This window comes from Nymphalis io, chromosome 9, assembly GCF_905147045.1.
Source record: "Nymphalis io chromosome 9, ilAglIoxx1.1, whole genome shotgun sequence".
NCBI lineage: Eukaryota > Metazoa > Arthropoda > Insecta > Lepidoptera > Nymphalidae > Nymphalis > Nymphalis io.
The window spans coordinates 9,619,437-9,646,841 of NC_065896.1; the positions used below are offsets into that span (position 1 = coordinate 9,619,437).

Below are 27,405 nucleotides of genomic sequence, written 5' to 3' on the forward strand. Positions count from 1 at the left end.
TTAGAAATTACATAGAGACATCCTTATTTTTTATTTTTTGTTTGCGATTTTTCTCATTTTACTTAAATGTCAAAAGATATTAATTATATTTTATTTTATACTTTGAAGTTTATATATGTCACCTTTTTCTAACCCCCCCCCCCCACCCCACGCTGCATCTCTTATAATATGAATTTATATTTACTCACATATCCAATCGAGAGCGGCTTATAAGAAAGTTCTGGAAGGAAACTGGAAGATTCATCAAAGGTAAGAAATAAAACAGTTTTGATTAGATTTATAATCGTTATTATTTTATTATTATTTGTATTTATCATCCATCATTATTTATCTAGTTCAATACATAAGGTACTTGAAAAAGTAAGTACTGTAAGTGTATTCAGAACATTTAACAAAATTATTTCTATATTATAATTCTACAGATCAGTTACATTTAAATGACTTTTGATGAAAGACGGTCTTATAATTCTGAATTATTTACATTATCCAGGTACTTCTAAAAATCATGAACACTGTCAAGAAAAATAAGCATTTAAAAAACAATGTATAGAGGTTATTTCCTTATCGTATTAATAGCGTTCTGCTAATTTAAGTACTTCCAATTAAAAATCAATAATAATAATTTTTATTAAGCTGAACATATATGTATATATATTACTGTACAGTAATTATGCTTCAAAATTACATACTTGTAGTAAATAAGTTATAAATCAATATTAATTCTTTTCTTCATTGAGATAGCTCGATTTAGGGTCGGGCGATTTACCATTCTATTGCCCGGTAGCATAAGAATTAAAATACGTTAACAATATTGTTAAAGCGTAAAACTATATATAAAGGTATAACCACCTAGGTTTAAGCTTATAAATTTAATTTTTTACCATAAATCTAAATATATTATTATACAAGAATATTTTTTAAGAAAAAACCAATGAAGCCAATTCAAGTTGGCTTTTGAAGACCATCTTCGGTTTTGGTTTTTTATAATATACGAGTATGTACGGGCGGGCAAATGGACCATATGATAGTTCACCAACGCCAGATAATCTTAGAAAAAAAATGTCTTAGTATGTAGTAAAGAGATGTCAGATAACTAGAACTATCGTCACTTGAGAGTACTGACTATATGATCTTATATCATTAAGTATAATTACTAAAAACTTAACATGAACACTATAAAAATATTTAGTTATTATCGATTAACTGCGAACGAACTGATAAAATAATTATATGTAAATGGGTGTGTTATTAATTACGAACGTATACGAGTATATAGGGGTTCACATAATGTCTCATATACGAAAGGTAATTTCATTGATTGTTTTTATTTAGTGTAATAATTTTTTTTTTGCATATTCAGCTCAAAATCTAAAGCCGTATAAGTACTTATTGTATTCATTTCATTATTGTCACAAGTTTCCACATATTTGTAAAATATTAAATTATATTATTATACGATATCACTTCACGTTAATTTCCTTTAGCAACGATGTGGCGGATCCCACCAACTTCGAAAATTCTCGTAAACCGACGTAGCAGTAACCAAGTCTTCCTCATTAAGCATAGAACAAAATCTACAATAATCATTCGTTTCGATGCTCTCATGTCTGCCGTAGTAGGAATAGTGATTTTTCCATCTGAAAAAACTGGCATACGATTCTGGATCTTTTATTAATTCGTACATTTTTAAAGCCAGTTTTTCTGGACCCAACTCTCTAGCATTCAGATATATTCCATCGGGCATAAACCTGCAATTGTATTTTATTAAATTAGACTTAATAATACCAATTTAAAATAAAATTTGAGATTAATTATTATTATTCATTGATAAATTTATCGATAAAAGTTACTACTAAGCCCCCGTTAGTCAATAAATACGTTCAAACTAATAAACAAACAAAATATTCAGCTTTATATAATGAAAGTAAAGGTAAGAATATAATATATAATAATATGTAGGTACTACTCTTATAGTATATTAAAGTCAAAAGGTTTAGTAGCATAAAACAATTGTAATAGAATTTTTACATTAACAGTACGTAATATCAACTCTCTGATCGCTAAAATCAAGGAAATATATTAAGTTATTTCAACCTTTCTAAAAAGAACTTAATCTCAAAACAAATAAAGTTTATATTTAAGTGACAAACTAAAAAACCATATAATGCAATGCACTTATAAATAAATTTCTAATATCAGTGTTGTAAATAAAAATACCTCGTATAATTCGCACCGCCATATACAATTGGCACAGCGTTATTCTTTAATGGGTGCAATAATTTTTCAGTCACATAATCTTCAGCAAACGAATTTTCGAAAGAGAGATAAAAGTAATAATCCTTCTCAATTAATTTATTGCATTCGTCATCTTTATCACGAGGGCACTCCATAGAGCCGCATTCACCATAAATATCAATTTCCAGGTCGTATTTTGCGAGCCGCTTTTGTAATCTTTGAACAAATATTTCTCGTCCACTTCTTGAGTAACAATTAGATATGAACCAAGCAGCCGCTTTAGTTTTATTTCTCAAAATTATTTTTAGATCTTCACTAACAGGATCCATATGTTCTAATTTCATCCATTGCATATTCGTTTTAGGCCCTACTATTTTGTTAGTAGAATCTCTTATCACAATATATCCCCATTTCGCTTCGGAATCCAATCTATATGTCCATGTCCAATTAAAAAAGCCATTGAATATATCACTACACACTGGATAATTTTCAGCTGATTCAATGCTAGCAAAAACATATTTTTGATGTGGTGACCTTTTTTTGGGTAAACGATCAAAAAAACCTAGTTTCGTCATAAACCTTACTTCAGGCCCAGCAAATGCAATTACATCAAATTTTGTATAATCACCTAGGTATAATTCATTAGCTGTGACAAAACAGTTGGTAAATGAACAATTCCTGTCAATAAACCCTTGTCGTCCTTCACCCATGTATACAAATGGTACATTTTTCGGTGAGGTCCATTGCAAAATATATTTTAGATTCAATTTGTTATCACTTTCCGTAACTATTTGAATATTTTCTATATTTTCTATCATAATTTCAACATTATTTATGTCATTTGTATATTTAAAATCAATAAATAACTTATATAAAAACAAGAAAATTGCAGTTACTAAACAGTAGGTAACGACTTTTGTAAAAATATTGTTTTTCATTTCTCTTCAATTCAGTAACCACTACTCGCGTCTACGTTTAGACTTACTATGTTTGTCGTGTGTGTTTAAAGCATGTCGTAGAAACTATGCTAAACAGATAAACAAACAAACCGTAAAATTGAGTCTGACACGACTGCATCAACAAATCAACAAATTATTTAAGGTTCATTCATCTCTAAATTTTAATAAGTACAAATCGTATTAAATCGTACTAAATCGTAATCGTATAATTATCTCTTTGAATAATATATTTATAATATTATATAATTATATCAAGGAATACGATAAACAAATTTAAATAAAAATATTTTATTATTCTTTTTTTAACATAATAGAACAGAAAACACTTATTTTTGCGTAAATAAAGTTTTCTTACACGATAAATAGATTTAACTGAGATTATAAATGCAAGCTATTTTATATACCATGGCATATGGAAATGGAAGGAGTTTGGTAAATAAGTCGAAAATGACGTAGAGATTTAAACCTAAGCATTATTAAAAAGCATGGATTTAAAAAAAATATTGGTATATTATTTTTTTATCGCCTAAGCTCGAATTATGTTTTTTATTATTTTATTTTATTAAATGATATTAATATTACAGTGCGTTCGTTCATTTGTCACGCTGGTACAACAATTAAAAACGAATAGCTTGAGATACGAAGGGAAAAGTGTCACCAATGTACAACCAAAAATTTTAATCAACAGCGATTTGGAGGATCCCACCATTTCCTAAAGTTAGGATAAGTCGTAATTTTTTTAACCAAATCTTCCTCATTTAACATAGAACAAAATCTACAGTACTCATCAGTTTCTATACTATCAGATTTACGATGATACGAGTAATGGTTCTTCCATCTGAAGTATTCCACGTAGAGATCTGGATTAAGTATAAGCTCGTTCATTTTCTCAGCTAACTTTTCAGCGCCTAATTCTCTTGCATTTAGGTACATACCATCTGGCATGAATCTGTTACACAAAAAACACAAAAAATTTATATATTCTGTATTTGCAAACTATGACCTGTTTTTTTTTATTTTAGACTTTGAACAATGACGTAAACATATGTCGATATCAAGCTCTAGATTTGTCCAATTTGTGATTTGTCCACTATTAACCAAGGGATCTAAGATGTAATATCCTTTAAGCTTGTAAAAATAATATTCTGTTGTTTGGCGGTAGAAGTTTATGGAATTATATGGAAGGTAACCATACAGGCCGACTTCACAAATCCTTTCACCCGATATAAGAAAGTGTTATATAACAATACAAGAAGCACAAATGAAGCTCAATATATATACTTTGCTAAAATTATATCAAGAATTATATTTTATATTAAAAAATGATAGCGTACAAGCTGGTGATGCATACAATTGTATCAAACCATTTATGTTAGTTTGACTCTTAACGTAAAATGGAAATTTCATTTTTGAAGGTTTACAGCTAGTACGTAAACAAACTGTCATGTGTGATCACTAACTATTTGACACATCCAAGCACTAATTTACTTGGTGGTAAGGCTTTATGCAAGTCCTTAACATCTCCTAAGGTGCTTGGGAACAATCCTAATTTCTCTTAGAACCAATTTCTATGGGCGTCGGTGACCACTTATCATCAGGTGCTTTTGCCAATAAAAAAAAACTATGAAACGTAACGTGGTAAATAATATATTTTTTTCCAATTATAATTATACATCCAAAAATTGTTATAAGCGAATTCTTATATTACTACAAAAAATTATTTTGTAATAATCGCATTATTTAATTACCATAATTTTATATTTTTATCATTATTTTTTTTTTATTATTATGTATTTATATGTTGGTATATAATATAAATTAAAGTTAGTTTATTTTTAACGTCTTAATTTACAGGAAATATTCGATCTTAAAATATTGGATGGTTTGTGGCTTTATTCGAACTCTGTTATTTCAGGAGAAATCAGTTAAGTCTTGCCCTATGAAAATAAAGCATTATCACTGAATATTATTACTAAATTAAAATTAGAATTAAAATACTATGAAAATTATTGTCGTTTACATCAGCTAATTTTAGTTTAACATAACGGTTTATTGTACTGATTGAATCATTATTATCTAAAAGTACATTGTATTAATTGAATATGTAAAATGTTAACGTTAGATTTATCTAAAGCTGATAAAATAAATTTAAACATAAATTACCTTGTATAGTTAGCAGCACCAAAAACTATTGGCACTGCATTGTTTTCTAAGCTTGTCAATAATTTTTCAGTCACGTAATCCTCAGCAAACGAATTCTCAAATGACAAATAAAAATAATAATCAGTTTCGATCATTTTGACACATTCATCGTGCTTTTCTGTAGGACACTTCAGTGGCCCACAGCGACCATAAATATCAACGTTAAGTTTGTACTTTTTTAATTGTTCATTTAGTTCATTCACAAATTTTTCTCTACCACTCCTGGAATTACAGTTGGAGACAAACCAAGCCGCTGCTTTAGTTTTAGTTTTTAACTTTTGTTTGAATTCGTTGCTAACGGGACTCATTTCTTCCAGCTTTAACCAATGCATTTCAGCATTTGGTCCAATAACCGTATTATTTGAATCTCGCACGACCATGTAGCCCCATCTAGCATCTGAATTAACTTTGTAAGTCCAAGTCCAGTTGAAGAAATTGTCTAATTTGTCAGAACAAACTGGATAATAATCTGGTGATTCTATACTTGCAAATGCAAATTTCTGATACGCGGATCTCTTAGCAGGTAAGGTTTGTTTAGATGCGTGTACTATTTCAGGTCCTGCGAACGCAATGACATCAAATTTTCTATAATCGCCAAGATAATTTCGGTCACTCGTAACAAAACAATTAATGTAACTACAATTCCTGTCTATGAATCCTTGCTGTCCCTTACCCATATACACAAAAGGTATATTCTTAGGCGATGTCCATTGCAAAATATATTTCATTTTCTTTATGTCATTTTTTGGAACATTTTTTATTACTTTTGATTCTTCTAATTTCGCAATCAATTTTTCCACTGATTCTTCTACGTTCTGTATCCTGCTATTAAATATACTGACATTAGCTCTTTTAATATCTTTTAATGACAGATATAGAAAGATCAACAAAGTTAATGTTGATATGCAAAAAAAAGTTTTAGTTGATAAATTAAACCTCATTTTCTCTTTAATTCACAATCAAAACACACGTGCACTTCGCTACATGGTCTGTATTATCACTATTGATATAACCAATTACTAACACAAGTATCGACATAGTTAATCAAACAAGCGATTTAAAAAAATACTATCTTTTCAAGTACGAAAATGATAAATTTCATGATCTAATGCAAGTGAATTACAATGCTTGTTAAATAGATCGGTTAATCCAATTTAATTGATTTGACTATGAAGAAACTCGAAAGAATTCTTAATGTCTATGTATGTACAAAAGTACGGCATGTGCAAGTCAGTAGACGCTAATTCGCTGCCAAAATTTCAAGCTTATCTTATCGTATTTTACAACAACAATAGAATTTTAAGCCAAAAAATTTATAAGATATCATATACAATCATTTTCATTAAGTATTTGTAATTCTGAGTATTCATATATAGATATAAATATCTCTTCGTGATGACTTATTTCGATATCTGTTAAGCATTTAACGGAAACAATCCTCAACTGTATATACCTCGCAAATTTCTTCGAAGGATTACAAGTTTAAATTACCGCTTATTAATAACATTGTCGGAAATAAATTTAAGCCAGAGCTGTCAGACACTAGTCATATGCGCAGCAGATATATAATGCACAATTGTGTGCGCAAAATCATGTGCACTTTCAAAAACAGATCAGGCGCAGTATATACGGATTAACGTTCTCTTCGATAAACGTAAACACTGGCGACTTCCTAACTCCATTTTCCACTTAAAACTTTATAAAAAGTCTCCATATATTTAAACGACTGTTTTAATAATTTGCTGAAACAAAAAAAAAATTGTATTTGTATTTCCTATCATCTCAATGATACTAAGTTTTCGTGAACTTAATTTGTGTCTACATGTGTCTTATTTCACTGAAATTCTACCACATGTGAATCCAACCATGCAGCGTGTTTTTATTTTATTTATTATATAATTATTTTAAAGGTAAATAATGGCTACAGTAATGATAATATTTTTTAAGTCGATAGAAATGAGTATGAATCAGACAGATCATTTACTTATAAAAAGAAGTAAATATATTAATATTCATTTTAAAATTTCATTGGTAAACGAAATATTAAGAAGGAAAATTCAACTGAAAAAGACTAAAGTAAAGAAATAATAAAGTTCTATTAATTAGCTCTGCGGGAAATTTTAATCTTGAAGCTAGAGACGCTTCCATGAAATAGTATTTACCATACTGATAATATTTATTCGTGATAATATTTATTACTTCGATAAAATATTACACACAATTACAAAAAATATGATCCAAAAACAGTACTAAGCAGTAGTTCATGGACACGTCGTTGTTCATTATACACCTGGAATATAGTGATGATGAAGACAACGCGATTGAATAGCGCTGACTATGCATTAAGTAGATTAAATGGATTCGTTCACAAACCTACAGTGGCCGCAAACACACAAACGAATTCATACGAAAGATACTTCGATAGTAACAGTATCACAATTGGACCTTCATCAAATATACTGGTTCATATATACCTACGTACCTCATCTCTGTCCTCAGTGCCCGCATTGGGGCAATCTGAATCAATTTTTGAGTATAGTAAATAACCAAAAATGCTTTGTCATTCATTTCAATAGAAAAAAAAATCACTATAAGTCGATCTTATTTCATCAATGGATTTATTTCTAGCTGAATTGGATCACACACGTGATTTGGAAAGTATACTACATTCAAAGTTACAGTTTCATCTCCACATTGACATTCACAGCATACTTGGTAAATTTTTCAGAAATGTTCAAACAAAACGATTTAACGCAGCTTTAGTACGTTTTCTTGTTCTTTTGTGAATATTTCAGATTTGTATGGAATCCACACTACGAACATTTCAAAAATAGAGTATATATATATACAAAAAAGATTCCTTTACATTTGTCTTTTAGCTTGAACCTAGTGATAACGCTAAGACATAACTCTGATCACTATCGACCTGATAGGATGCGAAAAGATCTATCTGGAGTACTCATTGGTGAAAAATGACTTCTTGTCTCTGATATTTTTATTTAATATTATCTTTATTTGCACCGTTATTTGTAGAGTGAACATTTATGAAGATAATGATTGTAGACCGGGCCAAAAACAACTCACCCGAGATCACTCAGATTGCGAACTGTGAGGTCGTCCAATCCTATATATATTTGGGAGCTTTAATATCGAATAATGGCGGATGCGTAGACGAGGTCAAGCGACGTATGGCAATTACGAGAACTGCTATGGAGAGGCTGAAGAAAATATGGAGGAACAGAAACATTACCAAAGATCCGGCTCGTACAAACGCTTGTTTTCCCTATATTTCTATACGCTGCGGAAACGTGGACTTTGCAGCTGGTCGAAAAAAAAGAAGATCGATGCTCTAAAGATGTGGTGCTGGAGACGAATGCCTAGAGTTTCGTGGACCGAATTTCGCACCAATATCTTTATTTTTATCCTTCAAGAACTCGGCATCAAACAGCGTCTTTCGGCGCTGTTTAGAAAGCGCATACTAACTTTTTTTGGACACGTTTCCCAGCAAGGAAATAACTCCATAGAGCGTCTTGTCGTTCAAAGCAAGGTGGATGGCACCATACCACGTGGAAGGACGCCCAAGCGATGGACTGACCAAATAAAAACAACTGTTGGGAGTCCTTTGAATGAATGCATCAGGCTCACCACTAACAGGGACATATGGTAAAACCTCGTGAGGCGAATAACATCTGCGCCGAACAATTCATAATACTTCATGGCAACCACGACCGCTCTGACAAGAGTGTCACGACGAAAAAGAAGAACATTTATCTAAAAAAAAAGTTCGCGGTACAACATCTGATGACCTACTCCAATCTGGACCTACTCGTACGGTGTTCTTGTTCGTAAAAATATACTTATATATTATATAATTTTATTTTTACGAGGCACTTTGTTGATGTATTATAAACAGACTTATCGTTTTTTTAATGACAGCAAGTTCACGTTACGCATCAGGGATTAAGTAGCGATAGCTGAATATTATACCACTGATATTTTTGTAATTCCCTAAAAACATCAATACCGATAAACACCCATATGCAAAATTGTGGACACTTTGATAAATTTGATATTTTTGTAATATAATCGTATATTATATGTTTAAGAACAGATAAAACATGTTGACCAATCTTAGCTCCTGACTCGATCGTTGATACAAATAATAATGGATTATCGATCAGTGCTACTAATATATTTGCGATTTAATATTTTTCTAATGCAATATTCGTTGAAGATGATGAATCTGTTATGTCCCTTATGCTTGTAATAATTATACTGGCTCACTCATCCTTCAAACCGGAACACATGGGATGATGACTGGGAGGCGTTACACAATATTATGTATACAAATTAAAAAAACTCTTTCGACTTTAGGTTCTCCTAATCCGCTGACCACAAAGAGGATTTAAACAAGGGGATTAACAATAAAGACCGCTGTCCCGATGCTTAGAATAAATACAAGGTAAGGCAAGTACTGAGACGTTCTATAAGTGCTTATAAATTATGTAAATACTTAAGATAGCACTTTATATTCTGAGATTTAGTCAAATGCTTTTTCTTTAATGCAGTAAATCATATTACAATTATGTTTTTAAAGTAATGTGTTTTTAAAAATAAGAATTTAAGATTAAGATTGTGAGGTTACGAATTTTGTTATGCGCCATTATATATTTTTGGCATAATTACTGAAACTTAATCCATTGTCGAAGGGAATAAAATGCAGTTATGGTTATTTTGATAAAGAAAGATTGCCGAGAGAGAATTTGCAATTTTCATCAATATAATTCTTTAATATATAATAATTTCTTGTGTTCGTTTTGTCAAGAATATCGATTTAATAGCAAAATATTTAGGAAATATATTATTAGTTTAAATAAACAATTTATTTTCTTTGTTGCGAATAAAAGATCGCATTCAGTGATACTTTTCTCTTTGGATGCGAGTAAAGCCGATCTTGATTAAATTCAAACAAAACTGTGTTCTGTTTGGGTAAAAATTTATGGAAAATAGACGTTGTTTAACCTATTTGTTTATTGGCTAGCGATCTGAATTTGGTTTTTGTTGACTGAAAAATATATAGTTTATTTAACATAAACATAAATAGGAGTAATATAACCTACCTTACCTTGGAACTAGTATTATTTTACTAGTCACGAGTTTGCATGAAAATAAATCAGGTATTTTCATAAACATTTTCCTGTTTTGTGTGTGTTTCAACATGTTAAGACAAAAACGTCTTTGTTAGATCTAAGTCTATTCAACGACCTTTTAAATCTCGGATCAAATCATAAAAAGAAAAAGAGTGTAGAAGAGGCATTGTAAAAAGATTTTTAATATTGGTTTGATGTTTACTATTTCCATGAAAGTAAATGTTAAAGTATATCAATAGTTATGACTGTTTCATTTTATAAGGGCGTACCTGATTAGAAAAGATAAATAAAAGATAATATATGATAAAGATATCACTAGTTTACGCCCGCGCCTTCGTCCTCGTTTGAAAGAAGACAGGACTAGTGCAAGTTAGGACTTTTCTTTACAACCCCCTGACAACTCTTTTAACATTTTTAATTATAGTAAGGATAGTTATATTATATTATATTATATTTAATTATAGCGGTTCCCAAAAAAGGGGATCGGTCTGACCCGGCAAATTATCGGCCAATAGCTATCACCTCAGTGCTTTGTAAGGTGATGGAACGGATTTTAAACAACCAACTGATCCATTACCTAGAAGATCACTGTCTGATTAATGATCATCAGTACGGGATTCGACCAAAACGGTCCACAGGTGATCTTCTAGCGTACGTAACGCACCTCTGGGGTGAAGCTATCGACAAGCATGGAGAATCGTTGGCTGTCAGTCTCGATATCTCCAAGGCTTTCGACAGGGTCTGGCACAGAAGTCTTCTCTCCAAGCTACCGGCATATGGTCTGCCTGCTCAGCTATGCACCTGGATTGCCAGCTTCCTACACAAGCGTAGCCTTCGTGTTTTAGTAGATGGTTGCGCTTCACAATTCTATGTAGTGAATGCTGGGGTCCCCCAGGGATCTGTGCTATCTCCCACACTCTTTCTTTTGCATATCAATGATATGTTATATAAGTTACGCGCAGTGGCTGGGCGGGCGGAAACTGAGGAGAGGCGGGAGAATCTTGTCATTGAACTCGATAGGACATTAGAGCTCATCGCCAAATGGGGTTCTGATAATCTTGTTGAGTTTAATGCCAAGAAAACACAGGTGTGCGCTCTCACAGCAAAAAAGTCACCATGTTACCCTCATCCCTCCCTCTGTGGCACACCGCTGATGATACAAAGCAAAATCGCCATGCTGGGGATTGACTTTCGCTGCGACCTTAGTCCAAGGGATTACAACGAGGCTGTTATAAAAACAGCTTCACGAAAACTCGGAGTTCTGAACAAGGTGTGGCGCTTTTTCACGCCACAACAACTGTGCCTGCTGTACAAAACACAGGTACGGTCTTGCGTGGAATATTGCTCGCACCTTTGGGATGGCTCCGCTAAGTACCTAATGGAGGCCTTGGACCGGTTGCAGCGACGTGCAGTATGCATTATTGGCGACGTAAAGGTCACAAACACCCTTGAACCTTTACAATTGCGTCGCGAGATAGCAGCACTGAGCGCTTTCTATCGTCTGTATCACGGCGAGTGCTCTGAGGAATTATTCTCTCTAATTCCTGCTTCCCCCTTCCTTCTTAAGTCCACGCGAGCTGGTTCTCGATGTCACCGCGTAACTGTGACACCAATTCCATCGCGCACAAAGAAATTTGGCAACTCCTTTCTTTGTCGCACTACCAAAAAATGGAATACCTTACCAGCTCACGTGTTCCCCTCCTCTTACAACCCGGGTAAGGAACCCGGGTTGTAAACAACGAACTATTGTAACAAACGAGGCGTGAAGAGGCATCTTGCGAGCCGGCAAGGCGAAGGCGGCTAGTGCAGAACGTTTTTCCCGTCTGTACTGGCCGTCGTCGCGTTTGGACTCTACTACCACTTACCATCAGGTGGAGTAGAGTCATTTGCCATCCCGGGGCATATAAAAAAAAAAAAAAAGTGTACTAAAAGGAACTAAATTTTAAATGCCGCGATAAAGTTGAAATTTATAAGGTGCAATGTCACTGTTAAAATCTATCCTGTCTATCTTCTGTCCTTAATTATTTAGGAAAAGCAAATTTTTATAATGTCAACATGTTATTAAATTTTTCCATGATATTTTACCGCTTTTTAGTTTCTTTTCCTTGTTACTATATTTTAATATTACAAATAAAAAACTGTACAGAAATAAAGTATTAGGTAAAAACAATAAATCTTTGTTACAGGAGCGAAACAAAGTAATTAGTTGCCCCAGTTTTTCAAATAACCCTCAACATATGCAAAAAAAACTGAACATCCATCCCTCGGTTTCTGCAAAACCACGCTCAACTGGTGCAATCAATCACCCGCTGTCAGCTGCTGTCGTAACTTCAATGTGCAACTAATCAGCTAAATAAATTCACAGCTTTTCACAATTGCACACTGAAAAGTTATTTTGTGATAGATTCGAATGCTTGTTTATAGACAGATGAAATAATAAAATGTAAATATCGTTAGGGATTTAAGGACTGACTTTTTTAGAATATATCAAATTTAATGTCACATATACATTTCTAAATCATGTCGATACATTTATTAATGCACATTTATATTCTTATTATAGATATATTTATTATATATATAGTATATTACACTAAAACGTCCTAATTAATTGCCAATTTCCATTTTTAAGTTTTATAAAAAGTAATTATGATAGTTGGACATCTAAAACAACCCATAAATAAAAATCATAAAGAAATGGGTGAAGCCAAAAACATAATAGATAGGGTCGGTCTCGTTCATAATAGTGAAATAAATCAAAACGAAGGATCGTCGATCCATCACGAAGGCCTGCTGACGCTCGCCGCAAATATTGCGAGTTTATTATGGATTACGGAAAATATACGGTGAGCTTTGCTACATTATGTTTTGTTACATATATTAAGATAACAATTACGATTTCTTAAGTACCCTATGGCTATGGCTTTAATTTACTCTCCTATTTATTAAATATTTCATTAAATTTGTCGCAAGAAATATATTAAAATTATTGTATGTTTTATTCCAATTATTTATTAAATATTTTATTTAGTTACCATCTTGTTTCTTTTTGGAGGCAGTGTTTTGCATTATTTCTTTTCATATCGTCAGTAAAAACTTCAATTTAGATTTACCTATTTAGAAGACCTCTATCACACGTGACGTCGTTGGCAAAATATTCAGATCTCAACAAACGTAGATATAGGCCGTGTTACTGAAATAAAACATACCTTTACTTCATATAAAAGATACGTTTATATTTTATTGTATGGAATTAAATTATTTTCTTTTTATCTTATCCATTTCGTCATAAACAGTTTTAAGATCTAAATCAATTGATTATTCAAATCTTTTGAAAATCTCCATTTTTTCTAAGGTTTCTAGAAAAAACTTTACAAGAAATAAATTATCTATTGTGGCCTTTTCCCTTTCATTGCATGCTTCAATATAAATTTTTTATGGTTCAGAAATAAATCTTAAAATAATATTCACGTATTATTGATTTCAAAAATAAAATTTGAAGGGTTAAAAATAATTACATATACATGTTTTTATTTTTTTATGCTGTTCTGTGTTTGGTTTGATAACTTTCATCCCAAACACTAATAAAGTAAATCCCCCCCGCTCGCGGCACTCGACAAGTCAACACGTATCTTTTGTTGCTCCGCTCAAATAATCTTAGTAATAATATAAAAAGTGCATATTTTCGTATATATTTATCACATATAAAACTAAAGTAATCAGTCGTAAAATAGTGTGAAATTTATTGAAGTTTGCATTAATAATACTGTGCTAAATTCATAAATTGTGAATAATATAACGGCCAGGTTTGCAAAACTCAACAGTTTGTGTTCAACGGATTCATGAGTTCAATGACCCGGTACCCCACCAGAATTACTGTTATATTATAAATACGAACTAATAGCGTATATTCGACACGAAGCCCCAGTGGTGGATGTACTCTGTAAGGTGTGCGACGGATTGTAACTTCGCGAACTTCTAACTAATCCGAGTTCAAACCCAACTCCTAACAGAATTTTAAAATGTATATACTTTTTTTTTGGGAACATTTTATTTAACAACAATGCCACTTAAGCGAACTCCACCTCCAGCTTCATCGGCTTCTGCTCAGACCTCCGGAATTAAGCCTAATAAAGAGGCGTCTCACTTACCGTCACAAGCGGCGACGTTCTGACGATGTTGGCGAACGATTTGCCTCTTTCATGTGCGAAATAAAGGACATATTAGAATCTTTTAAACATGACCAGAATAAAAAAAAATTGAGAAAATATCCTCAGCGGTGGATGAAATCTTGAGACAAAATAACGAAATTCAGGCGTCTGTCGATTTTTTGTCACAGAAATATGATTCAATTACTGATCAAATTGAGAAACAAAGAAATCTTCAATATTTACAACTATTGGAAGAAAGGATCGACCACTATGAACGGCTTTCCAGGTCTACTTGTATTGAAATCAAAAATATACCATCTGATAAATCTGAAACCGAAGAAAATTTGTTAAATAGGATTGTTTCTATTGGCAAGCTTTGCAACGTCGCCATTAACCCTTATGAAATTAAGGATGTCTTCCGTCTCAATTCCCGCGATGCCAGTAACACAACAGTGCTCGTCGATTTCACTAGTGTAATGATGAAAGAGAAGATTATCAGAATGTATAAGAAATCGAGCCGAGAAAGAAATGTATTAACAACAGTAAAACTCGGAATAAATGGCCCCTCCAAACCGATTTTTATCTCGGAAAGTCTTTCATCTAAAATGAAGAGGTTGTTTTATCTCAGTCGTGATTTTGCCAAATCTTATGTGTACGCCTATTGCTGGACGTCTAATGGCAAAATATTTCTTCGTAAGAAAGAAGGTGACCAGCGAATTCACATAAAAAAAGAATTGGACCTAGATTCCTTAAAAATGAAGAAATGACTAGGTGTCACAAATGTCGCTATTTGCTGTAGATGCATGCTACTTGTTCTTCGTAAGCTTTTTATATTAATGAATGATTTTTTCATATTTAACCTTAGCTCCTATTCCTACATTTCTAGGTTGTTAATTTTTTATAATCATTTAGATCAATATTATAATCCTTATATTTATACATATATATCCATCACAAAACATCCGTACTTTATTTTCCTTTTTTCAGTCTTATCAAATCTTTCATTTACTGATAATATTCCAAAATATTTAGTGAGTAAGGCCAAGATAAAAAAAGAAAAACAAAAAAAGAATCGAATCTCTGTCCCTAGAACGACTGTAAATCGTACCATTGTTAAACTTAATTAACGAAAATATTGAAGCTATAACAGCTTCAGAATTCATAATATCTTGTCCTGAGCAGTGTGGCGATTTTTTAAATTGCAAAACGGGGCTAAAGGTTTTTCATGTTAACATAAGAAGCTTAAACTGCAATTTCAATAGACTCTTGGTTTTGCTAAATAGATTGAACAACCAGGTTGACGTGCTTATTTTAATGTTGGTTAAGAAAGGTCTCAGTCTTACCTACGTTACCGGGTTTCAGTTCTTTTAAGTCACAGTACACTAACCAAAATGATGGCGTCATTGCATACTTCAGAAGCGGTTTAGATTGTCGTGTTGAGGAGTTTCTTTTTGCGGAACTGTCTAGTTTTAAAATTTCGTTCTGATATTGCTCTAGTAGCCATTTACCGCTCCCCTTCTTACTACAACATTTCTTCATTTATTAACAGTCTTGATAAAGTCTTACTTAGTTTATCGAGCTTTAAAACTGCAGCAATCATTGGAGATATAAACATTAATATTAACACAGCTATTAAGGATCCTCGTATGGATAATTACCTTAACATCCATGGAATGCTGCCTGCATATGTCACTCCAACTAGAAATGAGAAGTGTCTTGATCATGTCATCCTAAGAAGTAACAAAAACACCACCACTGTTATGTTTGACGCTCCTTTTACAGATCATGTTCCGGTTATTTTTTACTGTGACTTGAAACTGAAACCTACTAAATCCGCTGTTAGTTATATTCGTGTCAATGAGGTCGCTATCGTTGCTGACCTTGCAATCTGTGATTTTTCGGCCATCTCTAATTCAACTGATCCGGAGAAATCAGCCACGCAACTTGTGGAAACAGTGTCTTCCATCGTTAAAAATCACACGCATCTTATTCCTGTTCCTAGCAGGAAAAGAATTCTCAAGCCCTGGATCACGCCTGGATTACTTCGTTGCATTCGCAATCGTGATAAACTGTATAAAAAAAGTAAAAAAAATCCAGATAATACTATTTTTAAAATAACATATATCCGTTACAAAAACTTCTGCAATAATTTATTAAAAAAAATTAAGTCCGAATACGAATGCAACGAATTTCAGAAAGCTAGGAAGAGCAACAAAAATACTTGGAAATTGATCAATTTGATTGGTAATATACCTTTTTTTTTTTTTTTTTTCAACCGCAACCCCGCCAGCGGTCGTCGAGAGCGCGCCAGGGTGTTAGGGCACGCCTCCCTCCTCTCTGTGCCTCCGTCCTGTTACGTGACGGACTCCCCCGAGTCCGCCACTGGAGGCTGGGCGTCAGGGCTTGAAGCCCCGCGGCGGATCAACAGACTGGCTCCGCCGCCAACCACACCTTAACTCTGCGGCAGCGTCCGGCCTGCGAAGGCACGTCGCCGTCGAAGAGGTCTCCTTCTTCGTTGCGGGAGCGAGTCCACGTCGTCCTCCCGCTCCCGCTCTGCCTCCTCCTTTTGCGACATGACGCATGCGCTGAACCGGGACACTGCCGCCCAGATCTATTCGCTTCCGGCCATCTTCTCGACGACGGCCGGAAGCGACAGGTCTCCACCTACGGCCGTGGATAAGACCGCGCGAGGCTCCGCCCACGCCGGGCACTCTACGCGCGTGTGTTCCGCCGTATCCACGGCTCCTCCGCCACAATGGTGGCACTCCACCGTCACCTCCCTACCGACCATCTCACACAGGTACCGGCCAAAACAACCGTGGCCGGTCAAAAGCTGTGTGAGGTGATACGTTCGTGGGCCATGCTTGCGCTCGACCCACTTCCTTAGCACCGGCCGAATGGCCGCAACGAGGTCCCGGCTAGCGTTTGGTAATATACCTAGCAAAAAATCAAAGACGTCTGTTGACCTGTTAAAGGCATGCTCTGACCCAATTAGTGCCCTAAACAAAGTTAACAAATTTTTTGCTAATGTTGGGAAAAATTTGGCTTCTAGTACAATAGTCTCACAGCAGAAGTATAGCCCATACCTCCCCAATACTCTTCCTTTGTCTAACTCAATGGTTTAAGATAACGTCGATGAAGCTGAAATCAGATCTATTATTTTCAGCCTAAAAAATAACTGTGTGGCGGCATTACAACATCTATTGTGAAAACTTCTGAACCTATTTTTACCCCTTTGCTTACACATATTTTTAATCTTTGTCTGACTAAAGGAGTTTTCCCCAGGGTCTTTAAACAGGTCATCGTCCACCCTATTCATAAGAATGGAGCGAAGGACAATGTCAATAACTACAGACCCATTTCGGTCCTGACCACTTTTTCGAAAGTACTGGAAAAGATCCTTAATCGTAGGCTTATCTCTTATTTAAACAATTTCGGCATATTGGCTGATAATCAATACGGGTTCAGAACTAGCAGATCCACGGATGATGCTGTAATGAGTATGACCGTTTCTATACCTTTATTACTACAGAAATTGGATAGTATTGGTGTCAGAGGATTGGTCTTAAGTATCTTCGAAAGTTATCTTAGCGAACGGACTCAATATATCTCTATAAATAATCAAGTAAGTGATGAGGAAGATCTTTTCAATGGTGTTCCTCAAGGCAGCGTACTAGGGCCGACTTTATTCCTGGTCTACATTAATGATCTGTGCAAGCTTAAATTACCAAACTACAAAATCGTAACATATGCCGACGACACCTCACTAATTGTCCATGGTAAGAATTGGTCAGATGCTCGAAATAAGGCAGAATTGGCCCTTGCTATCATAATGAACTGGCTGTCCTGTAACTTATTGACTCTTAATATAGATAAAACGCGTTATATGACTTTTGGCTCCAGCTATACTTTACCGGCTACGTCATTTCCTATAGTCGCTCATAATTGTTCTGAATACCAGGTTCCTTGCAACTGTAATAAAATCTCTCGCACTAAGACCATTAAGTATCTCGGAGTAACAATAGATGAGAGGCTAAATTGGAATGATCACATTCAATCTGTAATTTAAATTTCACTTACTGTATCACAACGTGGGGAGGTGCCGCTAAGATCAATATACTTCGATTAGAGAGAGCACAAAGACTTTTATTAAAAATTATGATCTCTCAGCCTATCCGTTTCCCTACAATTGAACTATATAAATCTTGTAAAGTTCTCACAGTGCGTCAACTGTATATACTGCAAACAATTCTTCGGAAGCATAAAAATATTCCCTATAATAAGTTTGTATCTAACAAACGCAGAAGTGATAGGGTTTGCCAGACCATTCCATTTAAATCAGCGATGGCAAGTCACCAATACAATTATTTGAGCTCAATTTTATATAATAGAATAAATAAGAAGAACAATATTTTCTCACTTACGACTTACCAGTGTAAAATTCAAATGACCAACTGGCTTCTCAATTTGGGCTATGATGAGACTGAAGCATAAAACGATCAATATAACATTGACCTAACCTATTCTTTCTTCCTACCCCATCCCTTCCTTATAGTATATATATTTAGATGTATATATTTATGTAGTATATTTTGTTATTAGTTATTGTGTTATTAAATTAAATGATATTTGATTGTTATGTTTATAATGAACAAATAATAAATAAGTGTGCTGTCGAATTGGAGGGCGATAGTAGCTACGACACAGTTTTATACTAATGTAGTTCCTATCGTATTTATTGTTTCAGATATGTATAATTTGTTCAAAATAAATAAATAAAAGTACAAAAAAGCTATACTCCATAAGATTAGCACAAACATTTTGCCTAATATAATATTTGACCTGCGCTTTTGTAAATAACAAATTTAAATCGTACGAAACCTAAGCGGAATATTTACATATTATGTCCTCACTCTTATTTTATTTATTTTAAATATTATAATAAATATTAATTTTAAAAGACTTAAATTAATTCTTTAAAAAAGAAGATTTTAAAAAGTTATTTGACAAAATAGAGCATAATATGTCAAAGTAAAATATTTTGCACCTATGTTTCGAAATTGAAGTGTGAAATTGAAAAATTTAATGCGCCCTGTTTTTGCGTATAAAAAATATTCACAATATTTCAAAAATGTAAAAATAATTGCTTGGTTCGTAGCACATTTCTCCTTTTGAATATTTTAAAACGATCACGTTATTTAACCGTTAAAATGAAATGTCACAGAGTATACTAACGCTTTGGTAACATTTTGCAAGATTACGAAGCGCTTTACAATCTCTCTTTGAATCTTAATGGTTTTGTCTAGACTGAATATTTTTATTTTATCGCTTGAATAAGCGCTTAAAATACCTCAACTATTTCCTTCTGTTTTCAGGTATATGTATAACGTGTTTAAGTTTAACTGATCTTTTCTCAAATGTGTTCAAACAGAGCCATAGTTGACACCTTAGAATGCTACATGGACGATTTGGTCGAATGTTTTGAAGATTTTGTAAAAAAATCCCTTTTTGTGATATCCTTTGGAATTGGTTTAATAATCGCTTTGCTTGCTTATATATTAAAAATAGTCCAAGACCGTCCACCTACACCACATATTATCGCAGGTAAAATTAAATTTTAATTTACGACGTTATTTTTGGTAGTTTCGATTGTTAAAGTTGCAACAATTGATTTATTTTAAATAAGACAAATTACTTAACTATAGCATCGTCATATAATATTAAATAAATCATATTTTACACGAATGCTACCTTAATGTGTAATGTACTGAATTATTTTAAGAAATAAATCATATTATTACAGAAGCGGCAGTCAACGCTCAATATGAGATAAGAAATATGGAACAAAAAAATGATCAAAGTAACGGATTGTTTAATAAATTTTCTCAAAAGGCTAGCCAAAAGGATATTTTAAACCCTAACGAAAGCCGTGTTCAGACAACAACAGCTGTTAACACTATTCCAAGACTTCAACCTATGCCAAGCTACGATGAACAAGTTTTAAGGGAAATTGGTTTTTCTTCATGCTCCAAAGTAAGTTTTTGGATCAAAATAAGCAAAAAATATGTTTGTATATATAACCTAAAAATTACTTTCGTAAATTCGGTAAAAAAACTATTTGACGTAATAAAGTTTGAATGTTGGTAAGGTTTTAAGCTGCTTGCTGCATTTTATGCCGAAAATGTCCCCAAATAAAACACGTAGATCTTACCTAAATATTTCCAATTAAAATTAAGATAACCAATAATGCTTACGCTTTTCATGCTCTGCTATGGAGAGAACCGTCGTTAGGAAGTCAGCATTTATTTGAAGATATTCTCAGACATGTACACAAAAAAAATGCCAACCAATCATGGAGAAGCATTGTCAAAGATGTCCCGCTACTTACACTTTAAGAACATAACGTCTTTGTACAACTAATAAGCATTTTATTTAAATACCAGGATCAACAATATTCAAAATATGAAAACATCAAATCCAAAGATATAAAACGGAAAGAGGAATGAAATCTTATTGTTTTTTTCAGTCTGGCTGTAGGAGACGATTTGGTAATAACAACGATATTCCTTCCCGGTATGTAATTTCCTCTTTATATGTTTGCTCAAGCAATAAGATTAATACATACAAATATCAAAAACTTTTAGAGTCCCGGTACCAAGTTTTCCATCACCTACAAAGTACAGGTCGATTCACTCATTACTTTTAAGTAAACGTAAGTGCATATATAATTTGAGTATATTTATATTGTTATAAACATTTTACTTCATCTAGATAATGATGCATACAAATGTACTTGATTTTTCTATTTTCAAAATTAAATGTTGATCTTACAAGATCCAAAGTCGATACAACGATTTATAACCAAGTAGTATACATATTATCAAATAACAGTAGCTTCTTGTAAATATAACAAACTTATTTCGTCCCATATTCAAAATGACTAGATGCCTCTCGTGCGCTCTTACGAAATGCTACTAACGAGATAAACATTTTAATTGAATTATAAGTTCAGCAGAGTTTTCATTATTCAGTTACATACTAAAAAATGTGGAAACTTATTCTTACAGATAACAAAGTTTTTTATTAATTTTTAAGATTATTCTACTATCTTCTGTAAAATATAATATGTAGGAGTAAGTTGTACTGCTCTAGAGCTATTCTATAAGAACAAACTCAAAACTCTGCAGAAAATGATCGTAAAATGTCAAAAAATCAAATACGATATTGACTATAACATTTATAACATATTTGTAAAAAAAAGTTACGTTCATCAAAGTATCGTATCGTAAGACGTTTAATAATATTTCACTAGTGATATACGAAGTGAATTCTTACAGAATAGCACTAGTAACTCTAATTAGTTTTCAGTTTCTTGTAGACAAATAATTAAATATCTTGTTCACAGATAATATATCATCTTCCCAATTATGTTCGAAAACAAAATGAGGTTCCTCCTGTTCGATTCGTAGCAAAAACGACCGCGATGTACAGACACATTGATAAAATCATTGATAACAAATTTGTATTAAATAGAATCGATGTTGTGTTTGATCTTCAAATTGTAAGGTTTTGTATATAAGATGGTTTAAAATTATTGTGGAAAAAATATACTTAGTGCAAAAAGTAAATTGAAATTTTATTTGATTTTATTATATCGTGTTTTGAGTTATAACTGACTTCAAAATTAAAGTTGGATTTTTTTTTTATATAGCGATTGGAATCTTTTAACTTTATTCTATTAGGGCCCTATATTTTTTATGTACACATATATCAACGACTTTAGATAGCATTGTAGTAAATAATACGTACCTTTCAGTTAAAGCCTTATTATTTAAAAAATTTAAAACTACTAAAAATTGTATTTTTTTAATATATGTGTATTATGCGTTTCAATACAAATATTTAACATAATTTCCAGTAGTTTTGTAGTCGGCTTAATTTAAAAAGTTTTGTTTAGTTGTAGAAATTCGAAAGAAACCAAGACATTTAGAAAAGTGAGTACTTAGTCATCAAAGTAAAGGTCCCTGAGAACATTCTGGAAACACCATTTTCTGCTGTAGTTTTCAGGGCTATTTCTCATAATAGTTCTGCAATCTAGTCAATGGCCGCTCGCCGGTCCAAAGTAAATATTTTTCAGCTTTCCACATCATTTCAATGCAGTTTCCCACACAATAGCCAACAAAATGGATGTCCATAAATATGTTGAAATGTACTTCGCTTTGTAAAAACATTTTTTTTATTATATTTTTTTATCCGAAGCCTTTACATATGATGAAGTTTAAATAAAATGTGTTTTTGTGGGACATTTTTAGTCTGCTTATGTTATCGTATTTATTAATTGTTAAATGCCTTATTTGTCTGGTGACAAGCTTATAAGAGTGTAGAATCCGAGGTTCTAAGTTCCAATCCCCTATGGAACCAAAACAAAGTTATTGGATTTTTTATCATTAAATTTATATAGTAGTCTGGAATTTGAAAGTCGAACTCTTTACGGTCGCTTCGGATTGCCGTATTAAGAGAATTATGTGTTCAACCTTGATTATGAACTTGAAATATTCCAAGCTTTCATGTATACTTTTTATTTTAAATTAAGCTTTCACAATTTGTATCTACTAACAATGTCGCTTGCTTTATATCCATATTGCAATAAAATTATCCAGTGACATGTATATAGCCAATGCTATTATGTATCTATATTACTTGCATAATTTATTCTGCCTAAGAAATACGTCATATGTCACAATTTACAAGCTTCATAATTTTTTTTTAATATCTACACAGTTTTTGTAAATTTTGTAAAAGATAAAATGTATATTACATGAATAGAAATGGCGAAAAGGCGTATTTATAATGGTAAGTTTCTGTAACATTTATTGTATTAATGTTCGAAATTACAAAAAAAACCTTTCTAGAAGAAAATATATAACAAGATTTTTAAATCATATAAATCTTCTTGATATTTTTATATATGTCAATCAATCAATCAATCAATAGCCAATCATAGTCCACTGCTAAACATAGGCCTCTCCCAAGTCCTCCGCCTTCCGCATCCAGTCGGTTATACTGGTATATGTACTTTCAAGCAATTTATGAAAAAGCATATTTCAGTAAGCATGCTCCATCTAATGCTGCACCATGTAATTACTATCAAGTGTTATAAGATAATCAAGCGTAAGCATAAAAAACGTATTTTAGGTGTCTACAAAACATCTTCGACAACGTGTCAGAGAGTTCAAGACTGGCAGATATATATTCGAAAGATCCTAAAATATCTATGGATGTTATATACCACTGTGACTGCCAATTGGGTTTCTATTGCAACTTTTGGTGTTGTGATCTTTGCTATCCTTCTACCTATTGTACCTAACGCAAACAAGAGCAATGAATTAAATGAAATAAAGAAAGTTGTGGATCAAATGACGGTAACGTTTGTTTATTTTATAGAGATTACTTTATTTTTGGATAGCAAAGTTGGAATGACATCATGATATGGTAACTAAATTACAAATATTTTTACTAAGTTGTCTTGGTGGTAGGGCTTTGTGCAAGTCCATCTAGGTATGTACCACCCACTCATTAAATATTCCACCGCATCAAGAGATTGTACTTCTAAATTGTTGATCTGGCTGGAACAAAGTACGATTTGAATTCATTTGAATTTAATGTAAGTATAAAATATATCAAAATTATTACATACACTATTTATTTAAGCCATTATATTTCAAGCCCGTATTGTATTTTGAATTTAAGCTGGGTTTTTAATCCCTGTTATATTTCAGTATTTACTTTGTGAAATCGTGCGTCTGCGTATAAGTACCAGTTTAATTGTATACATTTATAAAGCCTTTTTTTGTTAAGTATGTACAAGCTTTAATGTCATATCTGCAATAATCGAGCCAAGATACCTTAGTCGAAAGAGCTCGTGGATCTTCAACAATGATCACAAGTTCAAATCTAGGTACCTCTGAGTTTTTCATGCTCTAAACTGGGTTAATGGAGGAACAGGGTTATGTGACCGGGGTTTATCCGCATATTTATTCTTATTGAATAAGTATCCGCAAAAGCTCGGTCCACAAGTATCCGCAAACTACTGCGATGGCCGTCTTTGGCATGTAATGATAGTATCGAAATAACGCATATATTTATATATCTACTGTGTTGTGCTATTCTCGTGGCTCAGCGGAGCTCTGATCAGGGGGCGCTAGTGATCTCATCAACCAGCACGTCACGTGCATACAGCATCGCGAGACCATCCCAGCTGCCTTCGTCCTCAGGGTCATCGGAAACAGGAGTCTTGAAGCAGCTGCGTTGATTGACGCCAAGACCTTCCACGCCGATTGATTGATATAAGTTCACGCACCAGTCTCTCCACATTTCATGCGGGCAAGTCTACAGCGTATACAGGGTGGTGTTACGATACACGCCACCGTAGTGACGCATCTCTGCCAATTTTGGATTTTAATTCTGTAGTGACAGACACCCGACAGTCTGTGCGCCCCGTAGAGGGCCATCGATCGCACAATTTCTCCTAGAGGCTTAGAAAAGAGCCTTTGCCAAGCTGTGTGTTATTACTACATTTTATGTAGCATCATGATTATATACTTTTTTAAATATATTAATGTTAATAGGACGAAGTAACGCGTGCTGAAGTAGCTTGTCTGACTGCTGCTGAAGACCTGTGTAGCTTACGTTCCTCGATTTCTGACGAACAAACGGAAACAGTCAGTATTAAATATGTTATCGTCGTGCCGTGACCATACAAGTTATATGAAGTACATTTTATTTAAATGTGCTTCAAGTTATCATATTACGAAAAGATGGCATTTTTATTATCTTTAAAATGGTCTAATCACCATCATCGACATAAATATATAAAGCAAAAATGAAATATGAATGGCTTAAAAGATGCGATCATGACCTAATTCAATTGTCCTATTACTCGTAAACGCTATTTATAGTCAAGGCACGACAACATATTTCAAAACATTTAAATATTACAAATGAATTATAATTACAGTCTTTTCTCAAACGAGAGATTTACGAGACCTGTCAATTTGTACAAACCGCGGATTATTCTCGACGCGATCGGAGCCCGTTCAAGTTGAAAAGAAAATCGGTTTCTTTCGCCGTATCTTCTCCCTCTGTAGAAACGACTCGAGAAAGGTTAGTAAGTACATGTATAACAAAAGGCACTTAGATTGACACATGGTGCACGCGTACATAATAATGTATGCTAATGGAAGTTCCTTTGCGAATTTTATACCTATAAATGTTTATAACAAAATAAACTGGAATTACTTTGCAATATGACTGCGCTATTATATACTTCTAATAAACTCAAGATTCATGGCACTCAAGACGTTATTAAAAATCACGTCGCAGTAATCAAAATAGTTTAGACAATTGTGTTTTCCAATTATTTGTTTAGATATGGTTTTTCCACGAAAACTTCTTTTTATATCCAATTTCAAACTTTCAGCTCTTTTCCGTTGAAATTGAATTTAAAAATACAAATAAAAATGTGAAATGTTTTTTCAGAAAATCGCAATAACTAATTATGCATACCGACTAATTCGACTCTTGAAAATGTTGTATGATGGAAAATTTTAAATACGAAAAACTCTCAAGATCTTGTTTTGCAAAATAAATATGCCAAAAAAAATAGCTGTTTTATTAGTAACAACATTACTATTACGTAATACTAATACGTAAAAAAAAACTCGGTATTAATCTCATCTAATTTTTTTTTATAACATATGGCAAATAGCAGTTCACCTGATAGTAAATGGTTACCATCCCCCATGGAAATTGACGCCGTAAGAAATACATATTAACCATTCCTTAAAACACCAATCACCAACCTTGGGAACGTAGATGTTATATCCTTCGTGCTAAGTCTAATTGACTCACTCACCCTTCTAACCGGAACATAACGATACTAAGTATTGCTGTTTGGTGATAGAGTATGTGATGGTTACCACCTGGTTACCACCTGGTAACCAGGCGGCATTGCACAAAGTCGTATTACTAACAACTATCATCGTTGCTATTTACGATCTTAAAAATATCCATTTATTTCTAAATTTTTTAAAGATCCTCTTTCGTGTATTCTTTTTTAAATGTTACAATGTCAATATTATTTATTATCGCGTAATAAATGCGTCAAATTAAAAGTAAAGTTTTATATTTTGAAAATTAAACACGACATTGACAGTACAGTACGCGCTGAAGAAGCGCATAATACAGTCAATTATAAGATGGAACAATTACATAACAATATGAGATAGAACCTATGAAGCGATTATGCCAAATCATCACAAATATCTTGAAAAATCGTCAATAGCAATAGCATTACTTTTTACAATAATCATATTAACAGGGATTCTAGCCGCACAGTTCTGGAAGCGATATGCAATTCGCAACGAACTTTCTAGCATGAAAAATAATTTGCATCATCTTAAGGTAAGCTTAAAATTTAAACGCTAGACACACAGCCTTATGAAATTATTTAAAACAACACTTCGCAATGGGATAAAGAGATATCATCAGTTGTATCCGATAAATGACCATGTATTCCACTGTAAAAGGAATTTAGAAGCCATTATTATGCTTAAATTTCTAATTTAGTTTCTAAGAATTTAAAAAAATGTTTTACCGGATTATTATATTTATTAAACACTTTTAACTTTTTATTTTTTCAGGAAACAG

At 33.0% G+C, this 27,405-nt stretch overlaps 3 protein-coding genes across 8 annotated transcripts; 1 reads left to right on the forward strand and 2 right to left on the reverse strand.

The window, feature by feature from the left end:
• The first annotated feature begins 53 nt into the window (after window positions 1-53).
• On the forward strand, window positions 54-22,271 carry LOC126770635 (uncharacterized). 6 transcript variants are annotated; one of them, XM_050490137.1, is made up of 9 exons: window positions 54-249; window positions 9,771-9,858; window positions 12,733-12,989; window positions 13,179-13,392; window positions 20,129-20,301; window positions 20,501-20,730; window positions 21,224-21,270; window positions 21,342-21,409; window positions 22,103-22,271. In XM_050490137.1, exons 4-9 carry the CDS (start codon window positions 13,196-13,198, stop codon window positions 22,141-22,143), a joined length of 756 nt encoding a protein of 251 aa, XP_050346094.1. In that variant the 5' UTR covers window positions 54-249; window positions 9,771-9,858; window positions 12,733-12,989; window positions 13,179-13,195; the 3' UTR covers window positions 22,144-22,271. The 6 variants fall into 6 exon arrangements, 4 of the variants coding, with proteins under 4 accessions (XP_050346094.1, XP_050346096.1, XP_050346093.1 ...); XM_050490139.1 differs by lacking the exon at window positions 21,342-21,409; XR_007669470.1 differs by lacking the exons at window positions 12,733-12,989; window positions 13,179-13,392 and having other exon boundaries at window positions 20,073-20,301.
• Window positions 301-3,378, reverse strand: LOC126770584 (alpha-(1,3)-fucosyltransferase C-like). The gene is made up of 2 exons (XM_050490052.1): window positions 2,218-3,378; window positions 301-1,748 (listed from the first exon to the last, which is right to left on the reverse strand). The coding sequence occupies exons 1-2, from the start codon at window positions 3,171-3,173 to the stop codon at window positions 1,481-1,483; spliced, it is 1,224 nt and encodes a 407-aa protein (XP_050346009.1). The 5' UTR covers window positions 3,174-3,378; the 3' UTR covers window positions 301-1,480.
• On the reverse strand, window positions 3,560-6,383 carry LOC126770579 (alpha-(1,3)-fucosyltransferase C-like). The gene is made up of 2 exons (XM_050490043.1): window positions 5,358-6,383; window positions 3,560-4,143 (listed from the first exon to the last, which is right to left on the reverse strand). Exons 1-2 carry the CDS (start codon window positions 6,335-6,337, stop codon window positions 3,876-3,878), a joined length of 1,248 nt encoding a protein of 415 aa, XP_050346000.1. The 5' UTR covers window positions 6,338-6,383; the 3' UTR covers window positions 3,560-3,875.
• Window positions 22,272-27,405: the final 5,134 nt, after the last annotated feature.